General features: G+C 40.7%; 1 protein-coding gene across 1 annotated transcript in view; it reads right to left on the reverse strand.

The window, feature by feature from the left end:
- Positions 1-637, reverse strand: part of ERCC4 (ERCC excision repair 4, endonuclease catalytic subunit) — a 30877-nt gene extending 30240 nt beyond the window's left edge. Inside the window, exon 1 of the mRNA XM_045776059.2 lies at positions 409-637. Coding sequence (XP_045632015.2) covers positions 409-615 — 207 coding nt within the window. The 5' untranslated portion in view covers positions 616-637. The remainder of the gene's footprint in view (positions 1-408) is intronic.
- Between the last annotated feature and the right edge of the window lie 18699 nt (positions 638-19336).

Here is a 19336-nt window from a genome sequence, read left to right on the forward strand (position 1 = left end):
TTCAAAGCCCTCCCACCCCTGTAAGGAACCTGCCTTCCCCTTGGGACCACTCCTACTCTCTGCGTCCTTGCACCCGTCGGGACCTGCGTCCCCCTCCGGGACCTTCGCACCCTGTGTCCCCCTCTCCCCTGTGTCTGAAACAAACCTTCCTTTACTTCGGGCCCCCTCATCCTTCTTGGTGTCCCCGGAACCCGTGTCAGGGACCTGCATCCTCCTCGGGACTCCCTCCCCCCCGCCCCGTGCCCTCGCGTCCCTGTCAGGGACCTGCTCCTGCTCAGAAACCCCCGTTCAACGCCCTCCCCCTAGCGCCAGGGGCCGTCATCGCTCTCAGAAGCGCCAGGGCCTGCATCCGCTCAGGAGGCCCCCAACGCTCTCGGGGTCCCCTCTCCCCCGCGCGGCCGGCCGCACCTCCTCGGCGGGCTGAGTGTTGAGCACCAGCACCAGGCACGCCGGGTGGCAGTGCAGCCGGAGGAAGTGGTAGAGGAGCCGGTCCGCGCCGAGCCCGCGGGCGCACACTACCAGCCCGTCCGCGTCCAGTAGCTCCAGCACCAGCTGCCGCTCATACTCCAGCAGCGGCGCCATAGCTGTCGGCCGAGCTGGCAGTCCCAGCTCCATGGGCGCCCTTCCGGGGCCGCGGCCGAACTCGGCCGAAGAGAGCCGAGTCCCGGACTGGGGTGGGCCGAGCTCAGCCGAAGAGAGCCGAACGCGAGCCGAGAGTAGGCGGAGCTCAGCCGAGGAGAGCAGAGCCGGAGGCGAGCGTTGGCCGAGCTCCGCCGAGGAGAGCCGAGCGCCAGACGAGCGCCAGTCGAAGGAAGCCGAAGGGAGCCGAGCCCGACAGCCGAGCTCAGCCCAAGAGGAGTTGAAGCCGTGGGGTGGGGGGGCGGGGGGGGGGGTAAGCGCCGGCCGAACTTAGCCGAAGAGGAGCCGAGTGGGGCCGAAAATTCGTAGAGTCCGGAGGAGGTGCTAGCGCTCCTGACAGGTGTCATCTCCAGGCCTCAGGCTCCAGCCTGAGCAAGGCGAACCCACCTTGCTTTGTCCATTCGATCTGAGAGCGGATCGGCCCGGATCTACTACTAGCACCCAAGCTACCCAAAAGCAAGGAGAGGAGAACTAAACCCAAGGAGCTTAGTTCCCCGACCTTGGCAATGAAAACGCTAATTGTCAGTCTTCCAAGGGCGCCTACAATTAACAGCCCCTGTTTCCTACAGTGAGGTTTGATTCTTCCTTTTGTAATTGGCCTCTGTCTCCCTGTTAACATTTTTTGGAATAACCAGAATAGTTTAATATTTTCAGGCTCTCGTTTCTCTCGAAAGGTCTTGAATACAATAAGCTGTTTTTCAAAAGTCGCAGGCAGGTGTCCCCGCAGCCGCCGCGTCCTTTCTTCCGCTAGAGGGACACCTTCGGAAGTTCTTGTTCTACGCAAGGACCGCCTGACAATCCAACCCGAGGAATTGCTTTGTGTAGAAATCCCTTTCCCCTCCAAGTCTTCCTTGTTAGAAAATGAAAATCACTCGTTATTCCATGACCTAGAAATAGCCACTGTAACATCATGCAATGTATACCTTCAATCTTTTTTTTTTTCTTTACACGTACCCTCTCTCACCACCCAGTTCTTTTATTGCTTTGAGGCAATAAATCAGGCAGGTTTCCAAGTTTGTCACTAACATTTGACAAACCTCTAAACGTGGTATTTATAGTCCACAAAATCCTTTTCCACGGCCGATGAGGCTTCTGTCATGAGGACGTACCACACTTCTTAATCTAATCCCTTATTAGTGGACATTTAGTTTATTTCCACCTCTCTCCCCCTGTTATAAATATTTTTGCACTGAACATTTTAGTACATAAATTCAACCATACCCCTAAGATACACTCAGAATGGATCATTAGTGGGATAAAGAGAATAAACATAAGGCTTTTCATTACGTTCACAGTGCCACATTGCCCTCTAGAAGGCCTGTACCGATTTACATTTGCATCAGCAGTTTGCAAGAGGATCTGTTTCTCTATCTCGTTACTGCTTAACCAGGATTTTACTTACATTTTGTTGAGATTAAAACAGCACGTAATAATTCCTGAATGCTGGTTGAATGGAAAGGTTTGCCTGCAATATTCTACATGCCACATTTCCAATGAAACAAGTATTAATCTCTCCAGTTGTGAGAGTGGGAGAATGGAGCCTCAGGGAGGTTATGTAACTTGGGCAAGCCCACTGAGCGAGTCAGTACATGGCTTAGGTTTAGCTCGGGACATGGTAAGTAGGAACGCAACACATCTTTAGGGTGCGCGTGTTTAAGTGACAGTGAAGTTGAAACGTCATTCCCAAGCTGTGGTAGGCAGAATAATGGCTCCCCAAAGATGTCCATGTTGTAATCCCTGGGACCTGTGAATATGTTACCTTTGGTGGCAAACGGGGCTTTGCGGATGTGATTTCAAGATGGGGAGGTTATCTAGGTCAACCAGGTGGGCCCAGTGTAAATTACAAGGGTCCATATAAAGGAAGGAGGGAGACAGGAGGGTCAGAGTCAGAGAAAGAGCCGTGGCAATGGAAGCAGAGGTTGGAGTGACGTAGGAGGGACCAAGAGCCAAGGAATACAAACCTTAAAAGCCAGAAAAGGCAAGGAAATGAATTCTACCCTAAAAGCTTCAGAAGAAACATGCAGCCCTGCCAACCCACTTTGGACTTCTGACCTCCTGAACTGGAAGATATGAATTGGTGTCATTTTAAGCCACTAAATTCATGTTAACTGGTTACAGCAGCAATGGGAGACATAGGCAATTATTCATTGTTTTGACTCTACTGAGATCTTAGGATGTCCCCTGTAGACCAAAACCAAACAGAAGAAAACCTACATGGGAATATATAGGGAAGCAATAATTTTTGAGGGTGATTGGTTGACATATATGTAAAATGTAAATACCTGTATAGATACACATACACACAAAGATGGATTCACTCAATAAACATTTATAGGACACCTGCTATATGCCAGGCAGTGTACTAAATGCTGGGGGTTCATCAGTGGACCAAGCAGCCAACATCTTTGCCACCATAGAACTTATATTCTAGCGGGAGCTTGTGTACGGAGATGTTTATTTGTCAAATCAATTTGTGAGCTATCATTATTTCTCAGATATTCCACCTAAATGTCCAATAGTAGGAGACTAATTAAAGTGTCTTCATGCAGCTTTAATAACTGGGATATCATACAGTTATTAAAAGCCATTTGTGGCAAGCTACCCAATACATGTGATTATATACTGAAAAAAGAAGTTACAGGACATTAATATAGAACACAGTCCCCTTTGTCTAAAAACATTAGCAAACAAACAATATTTTCCCATGACTGCATAGGAGAGCTCTGGAATTAAATCTCTGAACAAAAGCAGTTGCTTCTGGGGAATTGAAATGGAGTGATTGGCATCAGAGTAAGACCTTTACATTTTATTTAATTCCCTTCTATTCTGTTGGTTTCTCTTACCATGAACTTACAGTGCTTTTATAATAAAACCAAAACAAATTCCCAGATGCTATACAAATACTTCATCAGCACTAAAAATTGTTATCTTATGAATTCTAGCTTTAATATGCATGTGGTGGGCAATGCTTAATGCCAAAATTTGGTATCTGGGAAAGAGGACTTAGAATTTCTCACAGATGCCGTCTGGACATTTTAGTTTTTTCCCCTGGGCGAAAGTTTTCAACTTAGGTGATGGGATTCTTCTTCTTCTTCCTGTTTTCCTGTGCCTATGTCACAATAATTCTGCGAAACTTTCCCTATTTTTTAGGCTGTTCTGATCTCCACAGCCACCTCACCTCCAGGTCATTTTGTAAGTTTCCGTTTTTTGCCCACGAGGACAGAGGGCAGGCGGTTGGCCTTTGGCCTTTGGCAGTGGGGTGGGAATGAGATTAAGCATCATTTTCCCCTCTGACTCGAGATAGAACCCAGCACACCTTGGTTAACCTTTAGCTTGACTGGCTCTGCGATTTCTCTTAGCAACCTCAGTCTTTCACATACCTATGTGGAATGCCTACTAAATCCAGAAGCTGGATAAAGAGTGAATGCTTCCTGGGCTTAACTCCTATCCTAAGGCCAGAATACCTTTGAGTTTCTTAAAGTTAGCTTGTGGTGGTTTAAAGGCTGGAAACTGATCTTAGGTACCTACTAGGTGTGTGACCTCATGCAAGTTACTTAACCTCTCTGTGCCTGAGTTGCCTCATCTTTAAAATGGGGCTGATGGGGCGCTTGGGTGGTGCAGTCAGTTGAACGACTGACTCATGGTTTTGGCTCAGTCATGATCTTGGGGTTGTGAGATGGAGCCCCACTCGGGCTCCATGCTCAGCATGAAGTCTGCTTGGGATTCTCTCTCTCTCTCCCCACATCCTCACTGGTGCGTGCTCTCTCTCTCTCTGTGTCTCTCTCTTGAAAATAAATAAATCTTTAAAAAACATAGAGCTGGACCATAAAAGGACCTACCTCATGTGATTAACTGTTAGATTAATTGAGGTGAAGAATATAGCAGGACATGAATATTCAACTAATTTTATTTTTTTAAAAAGATTTTTATTTTCTTATTTATTTGACAGAGAGAGTGAGCACAAGCAGGGGGAGCAGCAAGCAGAGGGAGAAGCAGGCTCTCCACTGAGCAGGAAGCCCCATGAAGGGCTCAATCCCAGGACCTGGGATCATGACCTGAGCTGAAAGCAGACACCTAACTGACTGAGCCACCCAGGCGCCCCAGTATTCAACCAGTTTTAATTCAGAAACTTCATGACAACTCTTTTAAAACAAGCCAACCCATCCTAGGACCCAAAGCACATGTACCCCTAAGGATTAAAACCAAACATTCCCTCTTAATGTCAACAAGCGTTTGATGCCTGGATCACCCCTGCCCTGTGATAAGGGGAAAGTAGTCCGTGGTTGCTAATCTTTGGGGTCCGGTATTAAAATGCTTTAATGATGATTATGAAAGGAAAAGAGAATTTCAGAAGTTTTGCATGGAGGGATAATGCATGCAGGTCAAGAACTTGAAGGAAGATGGGGGTGTCAGGAGGGAAGAGCGAGCAAGGAGTTTCTAGGAGGGGCCCGAAGTCCTGGGACCGGCTCTCAGGGAAGGTGTCCAGCCCACAGTTTGGAAGGGCAGAAATGAGAGAAGGGATCCCCAGAGGCCATGTGTCACAGTCTTGCTTGGCCAAGAACCCCCCCCCCCACAGCTCCTTTCCAAGTCTGTCCCCAGGGGTGGGGTTTGCAACTCATGGCCCAGCCAAGCTGACACGTGAAAGTAATCATAGCACGTGGAATTGCAACACGTCTGCCATATTAAAATTTCACAAGGAAGGCAATTAGGAAGAATTAGAGGAAATAATGTCTTAAAATAACAGAACGACTGAGAAGCATGGAGCTGGAATGGGCTTTTAATGATCACGTGGGTTAGGAAAACCACTCAGCTAGAGACAGGTGGGCAAGTGACCTACCCCTGGTAACCATACCCATGGTTATGGCATATCTATCATCAGTGTGCAATGTGCAGACACTACGGCTAGAAATTTCCATGCATCTGCGGGGCACATTGCTAACCACTGTCCTGGCTCTAGCTTGGTCTGTTCAGCTCTTCCCTTCCCCTATACGGGGATGGGGGCTCCTTCTACCACCATGATCCTCCTTGGAGATCGACGTGTCCTGGGGCATTGTGAGGTGGTGTCCACTAACATAATAAGGTAGGTACTATTATTTTCCTTATTTTGCAAGTGAGGAGAATAAGACGTAGAGAGGGTAAGTAGCTTGTCCAAGGCCCCCAACTAAGCTGAAGCAAGGACCACAGTTTATCTGACTTCTAAACCTGTGGATACCCCTCCCCCAACTGCCTCCTTAGATGCCTGCCACTGGCAGCCCATGAACGACGTCCTGAGTCGTTTAGACTTGAACTCGTGGTTCTTACGGTCCCCATCCTCTCCATGCTTATGCATCCCTTTAACGTAAACTCAGAATACTCTTGGATCAATCCCTCATGATGACAGTAGGAGTTTTGTGTCTGTTGGTTGCAACAATACTTTTAAAAAGCTACTAAGAATTCAGCAACAATTTCAAATAGATTTTTGGTTTATTAATCCTGACAGCATCTAGAAGCATTTGAAAGTGTTTAGTCTATGACCTTGAGAGGTCTGTTATGATTCTGTCTGCAGGCAAGGGATGGTACACCCAGGATGGAGGAAGCCGTTGCAATACTTGCAGTTTTGCTGGGGACTGAGGTCCGTGGGAGACCCACTGGTGCGGATCGCTTGCATTAATTCTCCGAAAATAGTCACCTGCGTACTCATACTGTATCATAAGTCCACTGAGAGAAGACTTGTATTTGGCTAACTAATTATTTCTCATAGAGGCAGAGGGAATTTAATCATTAAACTAATCTCTTCTCTTGGAAATAAGGACTTTTGATAACTGTGTAATTAAAATAAAAATATTTTTACTGTTTGACAAACCATCATTAACAGAAAAGGAAAAAAAGAGTAAGAATGAAATCTGAACATGAAAACCAATTACCTGGCCCTCTTTGCAAAGACATCTGAAAACGATAGTGGTTCTTATGGATTAGGCAATTAACCTTTTGTACGGATTTACAAGGAGCCCTGAGGAGGCTCTCCCACGGGGAAAAAAGTACTTAAGTCAGGCAAGCTTTGTGAACTGTGTTTTTCCTTATTTCTAGAGACATTCCTTTTCTCTTACTGCATCCTCCCTCTTGGAATGTATTCTGACAAGGGAGAGAGGACTAGCTACATAATTTGTGGGGCCCAGTGCAAATGAAAATTCAGGGCATCTTGTTTAAAAAGTGATGGGAATTTCAAGATGGCGACAGCAGAGCATTTAATCAACCCTGGGGCCCTTCTGAGCATGGGGTCCTAGTGACTACACAAGCCCTGATAATGGCCTTGACAAAGAGCTTTGGCCTTATGAATGACAATGTTCTAAGATCTGTTCATCTGTGGGGTGCCTGGGTGGCTCAGTCGGTCATTCAGGTCATTCATCTGCCTTTGGCTCAGGTCATGATCCCAGGGTCCTGGGATCGAGCCCCACATTAGGCTTCCTGCTCAGTGGGGAGTCTGCTCCTCCCTCTCCCTCTGCCCCTCTCCCGCTTATGTTCTCTCTCTCTCTCAAATAAATAAATAAAATCTTAAAAAAATAAATAAAGAGCTGTCTGTCTTTGTCAGTAGGCACTACTGACACTGTTGTAATCTATTTGCCTGATTTGAGGTTAGTGTTTCTTGTGGGGGAGGGAAAGTAGGGGTTGTGATGGGGGGGGGCATTTCCCTGCCATCTTGTCACAAGGGGACTTACACATGGACTTTTGGTGTTTTCTCCAAATATGGTTCTACCTAGTCTCATAGAAGCACAGACAGGGGAGGAAAGAGGAGGAAGGCAATAAATTTGGGTCTGATTATTGGACCACATTGCTTGCAGTGACCTATGACAATCTTGAAAAGAAATAAACCATGTCATTTTCCTGGAGGGACTTGTCAATGGGGTGTCTTTGGGATATACAGAATTAGATCTGCAAATTATAAGTAATAGCTGGTTATCGTCCCAAGCATATATGCAAGAATAGTATGATTACCAAAAAACCCTAATATTTTGTTGCAATCTGTCCCCCCAAACCCTGTGGTTTCTTGTTAATCAAAAGCAATTGATTTTGTTAAGTGAAAAAAGCAAAGTACAGAATGATGTGTAAGATATTTTTGTCAATATATATTTAAGCTAGAATATACATAAAGAAAATCTGGCAGGATATATAAGAAGCTAAGACTGTTGGTTTTCTATTGGAGGAAATTAGACAGATGGGAATGCGGAGAAGAGGGAGATGTTGTTCATTGTTTATCTTATATTTGTTATTTTGAACCCCTTGGTTAAAAAATGTATTAAAAATTAAATAAAATTAACATAAATAAAAATTGAATTCAATAAAAAATAAGACATCAAATATACATTGTGCTGCGTCTTGGGGATAAAATCATTAATTGATTAAATAAATTAAATTAAATTATAACCTATTAAAATATTATTTCATAGCCTGGTCTTTTCCTGACCTCTGAGATAGCTTAATTTGGAGTTTGCTTTTTATATTTTCCTAAGAAATGCCATGGGGTGAAGGTGCTTTCTCAGTTAAAAAAAAAAAAAGGTTCAGGAAATTCAAAGTTGGTTCATTTCAAAAGTGGAACTTATTACTGTTTAATGTAGATCTAATCATTGCCCAGTTTTACCCGCACAGGGAGACAGGATATACAGCATTGACATTTAGAGTGAGGAATTATGTTTAGAAGTCAAGACAAGTGCTTGAAACGACAGAAGGAGGAAATAGTTTGATAGTTTACATATCATTTCAGTGGGAGAAATGAGGTTGTGAAATGGCTTATTCATGGGAATTACTCTTTAAGACAAATAAATCACAAGGTTGGTTCTTTACTCAATCCAGAAAAAAGAAGAAAGTAAATGGCATTCTTTCTTCTTTTCCCCTTCTATGCTACTTTCAGATAAATCCCTGATTTTTTTTTTTTAAACCATGAGTTTCATCAAAGAATATGAGGGGCTGTCAGTAGAGTGGATGCTGTGGTGTGCCACCCAGATAGATCTTTGCTGCCCACACTCTCTTCAAAATGGAAACATTAATTCCCCCACCTGCTAGAAACATTGAGGACCAATAGTTCTTGTCCTAGCCTGTAAGACTTGCTTTCAACTGAAGAGCGCCACTTCTTCCTGGGGCTAGCCAAGGGTAACTGGAATGGACATATTTGGTGGTTGGCAGAGTCCCACCATTGGTTTCTTGGCTATCAGTGTGCAGAGGTAGGGCTGGCAGACTAATTGGCTCTGGGGGGTAGTTTTCATACATTTCTCCTTCTTTAGGGGTTCATTTCAAATCTGGAATGGATGTTGGATTTTAGCAAATATTTTTCAGCATCTATTGATATAATCACAATTTTTTCCTTTAATCTATTGAAGAAATATGTTGAATTTTAGACTTCCTAGTATTAATCCATTCTTGATTTCCAGAGGTATTTTAGGTAATTAGCTAGCAGCACTTCTCAAAAGTCCATGGCAGTATATCTATGGGGCGCAACCATGGAGGGCAAAAGAAGCTCCATTCCAAGGAGCTTCTGCCCAGTGGCACTGGAAAAAGCCTGGGCTCTGCAACCAGAGAGCCATCCATGCCTTGGAGCCCTACTTCTGCTTCTTACTAACTTCATGGCTCAAGTTTCTTGAGTCTCAGACCTTTCACTTGTGAAATGGGAGTACAGAAATGAAAGGTAAATCACGGGAATATTTTGAGGATTAGCTGAGTGAACCTGACACGTAGTCAGAGCTCAGCAAATGTTAGGGGAAGGATATTTCTGAATGAAGAGCATGTCTGCAATAGAAGAGCGATCTGGTAGCCATAGATGTCAAAAGACGGGGTGTAGATAATTTTTTAAGGGTGAGCTGCAGCTTTAAAGAACTATATTTTATATCAGATTGTCAGCACTGAGAAAATACATATTTCTCTCCCAAACGTTTTATTCACTACATATTTTATTTCAAACACTAGTTCTATATTAAATTACATTATTAAAATTAAATAAAGAAAATATATTTGGATGCAACTTTTTCTCATTTCTTTCCCCAGCAAAATTACTACGGTCCCAAAGAAAGAAGATTGTAATGAAATAAATGGAAACTGAATAGTAACTTTTTGGGTGAACTTATTCTGAGTTAGCAATAAATCCAAGGGAAGGAACTGAAGAATAAATGTATAGATTCAACTCAGTTAAAATATAGATGCATTCTAGATTTTATGTATTTGTGTGTATTGTATTGATTTTATTATATATAGATCGATGAGTTTGTGCTTTGCCAATTGTAGCACATAGAGTATGTGTGAACATTACTGCAAAAACTTCATCTTGATTTGTGTGCATATAACAATTAATATGCTTTATTATTTTTGTTCTAATTGACTTGCATAAGTACAGATTTCCACCTTGATGAAATCAGTAATAGATCATGTAGGCTTTGTCATCTTTTCATGTCCTATTCTCGAACATAACTCCACAAATATAGATGGTGTTTACCATCTTTTAGGGATGTGAGCAATTGCTTGTTTATTTTGATGAAGGAAATAAATTACCTTCCCATAATATCAGAGCGAGTCCCTAATCTCGTTAGATAACAAATTTAAAAGACTCCAAAGTGATTCAAGACTAGTTAATAGCATCTTAATTATCTCACATCATTTCAGGAAAAACAAAACGTCCCCCTGGGGTATACTTTGTCTTGGTAGGAATAATGACTGATGAAGGTCTAGGGAATAGGCGTGTATTTATGTAACAAATTCTTCAAAAAGAAACAACGGAATCAGATCATTTGATTGGACTCTGGCAAAGTGGCTTGTTGGAGGAGAGAGGGGAAACCATGCATTGCAGGGGGAAGAGGGATGATACAGGTTAGAGACAGAGTAGACAAGGCCAGTAAAGGAACTGGTTTCCTCTCTAATAGAGCAAGATTGGACAGTGTAACTCTCTGGGAGGAGTGTCCTTTACAGGGTGAGGAGATGAAGAAGTGGGAGAAAGCCTGCCCAAAATTGGATGAGGAGGGAAGTGAATCATGTATTGACTCAAGCTCTGAGCCTGACCGACACACCACTAGGACCAGACACAATGGCTTTGACATCACTGCTCATCACCACAGATGTGCAAACACATAAGAAACCAACTGATATATGAAAGTATAGTCGATTTCAAAAGAGTGGGATCAAACTCAGCAATCAAGAAAAATCACCTTGCGGGGGTGCCTGGGTGGCACAGCGGTTAAGCGTCTGCCTTCGGCTCAGGGCATGATCCCGGCATTGTGGGATCGAGTCCCACATCAGGCTCCTCCGCTATGAGCCTGCTTCTTCCACTCCCACTCCCCCTGCTTGTGTTCCCTCTCTCGCTGGCTGTCTCTATCTCTATCGAATAAATAAATTCTTTAAAAAATAAAAAAAGAAAAAGAAAAATCACCTTGCAAATTACAGGTTGCAAGAGTTGGGAAAATACTCAAATTTTAGGATTTTTCTAAATTGTATTTTAACACAGTTCTTCAGAGCAACGCATTTAAAAACATCACATTTGTGGGTGGTCTTACAGAGGAAAGAGGTGGAGATCGGAAGGATTGTATGGAGAGAAAATACACAATGGATAAATTAAAATCTGCAACGGACCCAATTGTCTATTTATGGGTTGTCTATTGCAGAAAATGGAACCAGTGCCATGGGAGACATGCTTAAAAATCTCTCCCAGAACTCAGAGAAAGAGGACAAAAACATGAACACGACTTAAGGGAAAAATAAAAGAATCGTAGAATAGAGGGAGAAAAATGAGAAGAATTTCAGAAAGAACAAACAGCATATAGAGAAGGAATAATTCAAAGGAAAAATAGAGATGTCTTTTTCTTTTTTAGCTGAATAAGGACTTACATATTACATTTATGGTTTACTGAGCATAAGCCAAAACAAATTCATGAAAATAGACTAGCAAAGAGTATAACCCACATAGTGTCAAAGCTAAGAGGGTTTTATGCTTGATTTTTTTTCAGAGGTGTCAGTGGAACAGGTTTGTAGAATCACAACAGTACCACCATATGGTCAGTGACTGTAAGGTGTACCCCAATTCCAGAGGGCAGAATCATGTGATAAAAAGTTCATCTTCAAATCAAACTATTTTGATGAAATGTCTGAATTTTAAGGAGAAGAAAAAAATGTGATGGGCATTCAGGCAGGAAAAAAGACTACTTACTAAAAAAAAAAATAAGTAAATAAGGCTAAAATTGTTCTTATCTGCAAAACCGCTATCAAAGACAATAATATGGCTCCTCTCTTGTTCATGTGGAAATGCAGCAGACAATCTCAGACATGATCAAGATGTATACCTTTAACATACTCTTCCCGAAAGTACTTACCATCATATTCTAGACAACTAAGAAATGAATCAAATTATGGAAATTAAGAATGTGAAATTCATGGCATAAAATAACTGCTTGCACTAAATTGAAGATAATCTTTCTAATATAGTTATAAAGCAAAGCAAATATTTTAAAAATCTTTAAAGAGAAGCATAAATGTATAAATGTATTAATCAGGGATCTCTAGAGAAATGAAACCAATAAGGTGTGCATGTGTGCGTGTGTGTATGTGTGTGTTTATAGATCCAAGAAAGATCCAGGAAAGCCTGTGGTACAATTTCAGTCCAAAGGCTGGGAGCCTAGAGATCCAGTAGGGTCGATAATGTAGATAAGGTCCAAAGGCAGTCTGTTGGAGACTTTTCTCTTACTCATAGGGAGGTCAATCTTTTTGTTCTATTTAAGCCTTCAATCGATTGGATTAGTCCCCCTAACATTATGGAAGGCAATCTGTTTTACTCTATTGATTAAGATGTTAGTCTTGTCCAAAGTCACCCTTGCAGAAACACCCACAATAATGTTGGATCAAATATCTGGGTACCCCATGACCCTACAAAGTTGACACATAAAGTTAACCACTGCAGCAAAAATGAGGCTGAGAATCATAGAGGAAGAGAGGAAAAAATGAAACAAGATGAAACCAGAGAGGGAGACAAACTATAAGAGACTCTTAATCTCAGGAAACAAACTGAGGGCTGCTGGAGTGGAGGGGGGTGGGAGGGATGGGGTGACTGGGTGATGGACATTGGGGAGGGTATGTGTTGTGGTAAGCACTGTGTATTGTGTAAGACTGATGAATCACAGACCTGTACTCCTGAAACAATTAATACATTATATGTTGTTAATAATAAAATAATAATAATAATAATAGTACTTTAATGATGATAACCAAGATTTAAGATGACAAATCATACCCATAATGCTGGGAAACATTGAGAAGTGGAGTGAAGAAAAGAAGTACATACAATGGTGTGCTGGTAAACCAGCTCTCTGCAAAACAAGCACTGTGATGCAGCCAGATGTTGAGGTGGGAGGAGATGTGTACAATCAGCTGTGTGAACCAGTACAAGATGCCTCCAGCAAACCCTGTCCATGCACATGTTCATATACACTGAATTTTCACCTACTTTACCTCTCATTCATGTTTCGTTTTTGATTTGCACTTGCCTGATATATCTTCCTCCATTCTTTTAAGCTTCCTTTTTGGCATATATCTCTTAATGAAAGTAGAGATTTATTTTTTAAAATCTTATTTGAAATTCCTAATCATTTGATAGGGAAATGTAACCCATTTATATTTATTGACACAATCAGCATGTCTAGTTTTGTTTTGTTTTGTTTTTTTTTGAGTACTGTGAATACAGTGTTACATTAGTTTTAGGTGTACAACATAGTGATTCAACAAGTTTATACAGTATGCTCTGCTCACAAGTGTAGTTACCATCTATTGCCGTACAATACTATTATAATACCATTGACTATATTTCCTATGGTATACCTTTTATTCCCATGACTTATTCATGTCATTATTGGAAGCCTCCAACTTCCCTTCACCCATTTTGCCTATCCTCCAACCCCCTTCCCTCTAGCAACCATCAGTTTACTTTCTGTATTTACAGGTCTGATTTTGCTTTTTGTTTGTTTTCTCATTTGTTTTTGGATTCCACATATAAATAAAAAAAAATCACATGGTATTTGTCTTTGCCTGACTTATTTCACTTAGCATAATGCCCTCTAGGTCCATCCATGTTGTCGCAGATGGCAATAGTTCATTCTTTTTAATGGCTGAGTAATATTCCATGGTGTATATCAACACGTTTAGTCATATCTGACATTTCATTTTATGATTACTGTTTTTGTACTTCTATCTTTCAAAAACTTGATTCTTATTGCTTTTTTCACCCTTCTCTATGTTCTTGAGGGTTTTCCAAGTTGTCTGTATCACAATTTTCTACAATGTTCTTTCTGTTTTAAACTATCTCCAACTATCTCCAATGTGGATTTTAATTATCCTATTAGGGTTTAGATTTCCTTGAATTCTTTTAAAATTTTATTTGGCTTTTTTTTTTTTTTACACATTCTTGCCTTCAACTCTTGCGGCTACCTACTTGTGTTTCATAGAGGACTCTTCGTTTTCTTCCTATGTATTTGTCTATCTAACTATCAATTGATAGATATAAAATTAGCTGCTATTTACCAGTAAGTTTTTTTTTTAATTTTGTCTATTTCTTTTAGAAGATCATTGCTAAGTTCTGTATTTCCTCTGAGTCTTTAGGGTAATGTTCTCTTTCCTTATGCTTTAGTATCTTTTTATAGCCTCAAATGTGAACCATAATTTTAAGGAAGCAAATCTTTGTCTCATTTAATTAGCTATTCCACCTAAATATTTCTGATGGATAATAAGATCTGTGATATTTTATGACAATCTATTATAGGTCCTAAGTTGCAGAGCACTTAAAAGAAAGTACATTCGGTGTGTTTGAGGTCCTGGTATAAAAGTAGCTTTAAAACAATTCATGATTTGTAGAACTACTTATTTTCATCTACTGAGAAGAAAGTATAGATATAAGAGGGATTGTTAGAAATTATATAGGTGGAAAGTATTTGGTATAAAAATGTTAGTAATATTTATTAAATCAGAAAAATTAAGTTTTATTGGAGGCTTAATGATACCTGAATTAAAGTTTGAAATCTTAATCTGAATTCATAAGATTTAGGGTTTTAACAATAAAAGCACTTTGGATAATTACAAATCTCAAAAAAAGCAATGCTTATTCACAGTCGTTCTGCCTCTTCCTGCCTTTCTCAGGAACAGTGAATTTTAAGTGCGTTAGCACCAGATATTTATGAATATACCAATATCTGTGCTCATATATCAGACTTAGCAAGCCCCTTGTAAAAGTGGAACAAATTCATATAAGACGTATGCAGTTTTCCAAATGTTGTTTGTTTCTAACTGTTCCTATAGAGAAATGTGAGAGGTGCCTATTTTTACAGTCTTAGAAGGCACATACATTTTGGGCTCCACGAGTGAAAAACACCTGCTGGTGTAAAAAGAGCCAAAGATACTCTTATTTTGTCTTCAGAAGAGCTATCAATATTCCACCAGAGCACCTGTGCTGAGAATTAGTCAGTTTTTGCTCTCAGATACCCTACTGCGTGATTCTCCGCAGTGGTAATTCCTTCTTATTGCCAGTCTGCAGGCAAGGCGTACTTCATTAATGCGTTTAGCATTAAATATCATTATTCTATATCTGGAGGAATTTCTGCCAACAAGCACTTGGTGAATGCGACCCAGAAGCGCTTCTCAATTTGCTGCTTTGGGGTAGCCAGTATCTAAAGTGGCTGTGGGCTCTGGGGATGGAACGGGCTTTAGTCATGTACATCTGGACTGAGGTCCAGCCTTGCTTTAATTAACAGTGTGGCCTTGGTAAGTCACACAGCACATCACTTATTAAGCAATTTATCTCACCAGGAGTAAGGATGAGGATCCCCATGTGTATCAGCAAGGGTTCAATCAGAGAAGCAGAACCACAAGGAGTAAGAGGGAAGAAGGGACTTATTATAGGGCTGAAACTGGAAGAACTGAGAAATTATAACCAGGATCCACTAATTCTGAGTCTCTGTTGCCTTATCTATAAATTTGATAACGATACCTTGATTTGAAACATGCTAAATAATGCAGAGTGGCTCAAAAAAGTAAATTTCCTCACACAGCTAAAGCAGGCTCTAGGCAAAGCCATTAACTAGGTCAGTGGCTCTCAGAATTTCATTTTACAGACTGACACAGTAACTTTAAAAAATGGGGAAAGTTATGGGCGGCTGCCAACCTTTTATTTTGCCAGGTTAGGACATTAGAGAAGCAATTACCAACTATGATTACTATCAAGTCATAAAAGAAATGACATTTAAAAACAAACAAAAAAAAGTAAGAAGGCCATTTATTATTGTCATTCTTAGCAATAATGAAGGATCATATTGTCAATTCAGCTTTATAAAGACATGCCCTTTGTTTTTTCTCTTTTACCGCAGCTCAATGCACAACATCATGAGCAGGCATTGGTACGTGGGTGCATTTTGAAAACGACTGAACTGTGTTGAATCTGAGTGTGTCTCCTTTCCACTGATCTGCATCCCTATTCCTCTCTGCTTCCCCCCCCCCCATTGGTTTGCAAGAATTCCTTTACCTTTTTTTCCCCCCTCTTGAACTATCCCACTGTGATAATCACAATTTCTCATCCTGCCCCTCTTCCTGGAAACAGAAAAGACTACATTTCCCAGGCTTCTGTGGTTGGTGAAGCCATGTGATTAGTTCTGGCCAATGAGTTGAGGGTAGAAGGGTCATCTGACACTCCTGGATGAAAGCATTTAAGAGTCAGTGTGTGATTCTCCATGTTCTTTCTCCCTCCATAGTGAAGCATCTATTGAAGTGGAAATGCCATGGAAGTAGCTACCATACGGAGGGCAGCTTCCCCAGAAACCTGCCCAGACTGAGAGCTTTGCAAGAACAAGAAATAAACTCACGTAAAACCACTGAGATTTTGGTGTGGCTTATTACTGCAGCACAACTTGGTCCACTAACCAACACCAGCACCAAGAGCTGTTGGACACAAGCAAGCTCACATCTGATTTTGTTAATAATTACTACACAGAAATAACTGTCAGTCTGGAAAGAATGTAATACCTGATTTTCCATTTTTTTTTTCAAAAACTCCAATATTTTCTTCTCTCTGATTCATACTAGGAAGTTATGCTGAATTCTTCTGTTAAAGATCTAAATTAGAATCACATAATTTGGCAGAAAAAAATTCAGCCACCCTTGAATCTCCTTTATTACTGACCAAATGTGTTTTTAAAGCTGCTTTTTTCTGGGCATTCTCAGAGAGTCTGGATAAATATTTTCTCTCTTGTATTTTCTCCTGGGTCTTGTTATTCTTCTAACGTTCTTGTTACATAAGGTGCCAGGTAAATACAGCATGATATGTTACTTTAGGTTGTTTTCAAACAGTGCAATTGACACTCCTCTTGTTAACTTGATTCAAGCAAGCAGCCAAGACTGTTTGGAGATAGATAGATAGATAGATAGATAGATAGATATAACTAAATATATATTTAATTATTATATATATTGCAGTAACTAAATATATAAAACTAAATATATAAAAAACTAAATATATTTAGTTATTATATATATTATAACTAAATATAAAATAATAATATATATTATATGTAGTCATCATAAATATAATATATATTATTATATAATAATATGTATAATACATATTATAATACATACATATATATATATATATATATAAATAAATTGTTGATTACTGCTTATTTGTTCTTTAGGCATTTATGTACATCTACTGAATTCTGGCCCTTATAAAATCAGATGAAAGGTGGCGGATGTGTACCTGAAGTTCAGGATGCCTTGAAGTCACGGAAAGGACTTTGGGTTTGATTTTGAAAACAGTGGCTGCATTCTCAGATCCTCATAGCTATAGTCCAGGGGAAAGAAAGTGTGGTTTTCCTACTAGTTTGGAGCAAGTTCTGAGAGTCATCCTAATCAGACATTGAAACATTCTGGCTAGAGGAAGAGAATAGTGCTGATTGGCCAGGCCTCAGTCACATGCTAACTCCTGAACCAATCCGAGGACAGGCTGCCTATTTTTGTTAATAAAGTTTTATTGGAACACAGCCACGTCCATTCATTTAGAGGATTGCCTATGGCTGCTTTGATGCCGCAATGGCAGAGTTGAGTGATTGTCACAGAGACCATATGGCCCAGGAAGTCTAAAAGTGTTTATTGTCTGGCTATTTACAGAAAATAGTTTGTCAACCCCAGGGCCAGGGATATATTAGTTTTCTCTGGCTGCCATAACAAAATCATAGACTGAATGGCATAAACAACAGAAATTTATAGTCTTGTAATTCTGGAACCTAGAAGTCCGAGATCAAGGTGTCAGCAGCTTGGTTTCTTCTGCGGCTTGTCTCCTGGGCTTGTAGATGGCTGTCTTCTCCTCTTCTTATAAGGATGCCAATCATATTAAACTAGGGTCCACCCTAATGACCTCATTTTAAATTAATTACCTCTTTAAAGACCCTATCTCCAAATATAGTCACATTCTGAAATCCTAGGGATTGAGACTTCAACATATGAATTTGGGAGAGGGGCTTTTGGGTGGGGGACAAAATTCATCCCACAACAAGGAGAATATGAGCTCTGATAGCCTGGGGCTGGGTCACATGTTCCATTGTGAGGGGGCGGGGCTGAGAATGGGGAGAGGAAATTTTCAAGTGGAAATCAGGATGCTATCACCAAACTATAGAACGGATGCTGGTTGGTAAAAAAATTGTCCAGTGATATCTTACCATTGCTTTGAATCCTCTAGAAGAGGAAAATGTATGGGTCCACTGGAAAGAACTCTGAAGAAAAAATTCATGTTTGGCTATGGAGTGAACTGACCCGCTATAGAGATAATGAATCAAAATAATATCTTAAAGGACAAAATATATACAACTATCTTCAAATGCAAAAGTAAAACAGCAAAACCGAAAGCCGTAAACACAAAAACTTTTTTTTTTTGGCCACACAATTTTGAACTATTGTCTATGAAAAGTCTGGCATTAAAGATCAAGGGAATGTGGAAAATATACAAGATAAAGCACTCACAAATTGAGGATTTACATTAATTACATGGATCGCTGCCAGGACCTGAAGTCCATGTTAACAAGTTAGCAGCGGTTCTTATAATGGTAGACATGGAGGGGCACACTGCCAAGAAAGAAAAAAAAATCAGGCAAAAGGTACAGTTTGCTATGTATGGGGAAGGAATTCGTGAGCCAAAAGCCAGAAAGGGAAAAACAAGAATGACTCAGTTCCCAGTGGCTTGTGTCCTTCACAGTCTCTATGAAGAAAATCATCCGAATAAATTAGGAATAAGCCAGTGTACGTGTTCTCAAAGTGTGGTCCCCAGTGCGTCAGGATCAGCGGTACCTGGGACTTGTTAGCAATGCAGATCCTTAGGCTTTCCCGCAGAATGACCAAATCAGGAACTCTGGGGATGGGGCCCAGCAATCCATTTTAACAAACCCTCCAGTGAGTCTCAGTGCATGTCAAAGTTTGAGAATCACTGAACTAGTGAATTTACTCACACTCAGAATGAAATCTTTAAAGCCAGGGATTGGTGTATCAGTTAAGATAATGTTTAGCAGCTGCATATAAAAGAGAGCCAAGATAACAGTGGCTTAAATATGATAGATGCTTATTTTTCTTATATATAGAGGTCCAGAGGTAAGAGTTTAAAACTGGTAGTGTGGCTTTGTGGCCATCAAGGACCTACACTATATATATATACACACACACATACACA

Source organism: Ursus americanus, chromosome 2, assembly GCF_024610735.1.
Source record: "Ursus americanus isolate L20-20 chromosome 2, mUrsAme1.1.p, whole genome shotgun sequence".
NCBI classification, from domain to species: Eukaryota; Metazoa; Chordata; class Mammalia; order Carnivora; family Ursidae; genus Ursus; species Ursus americanus.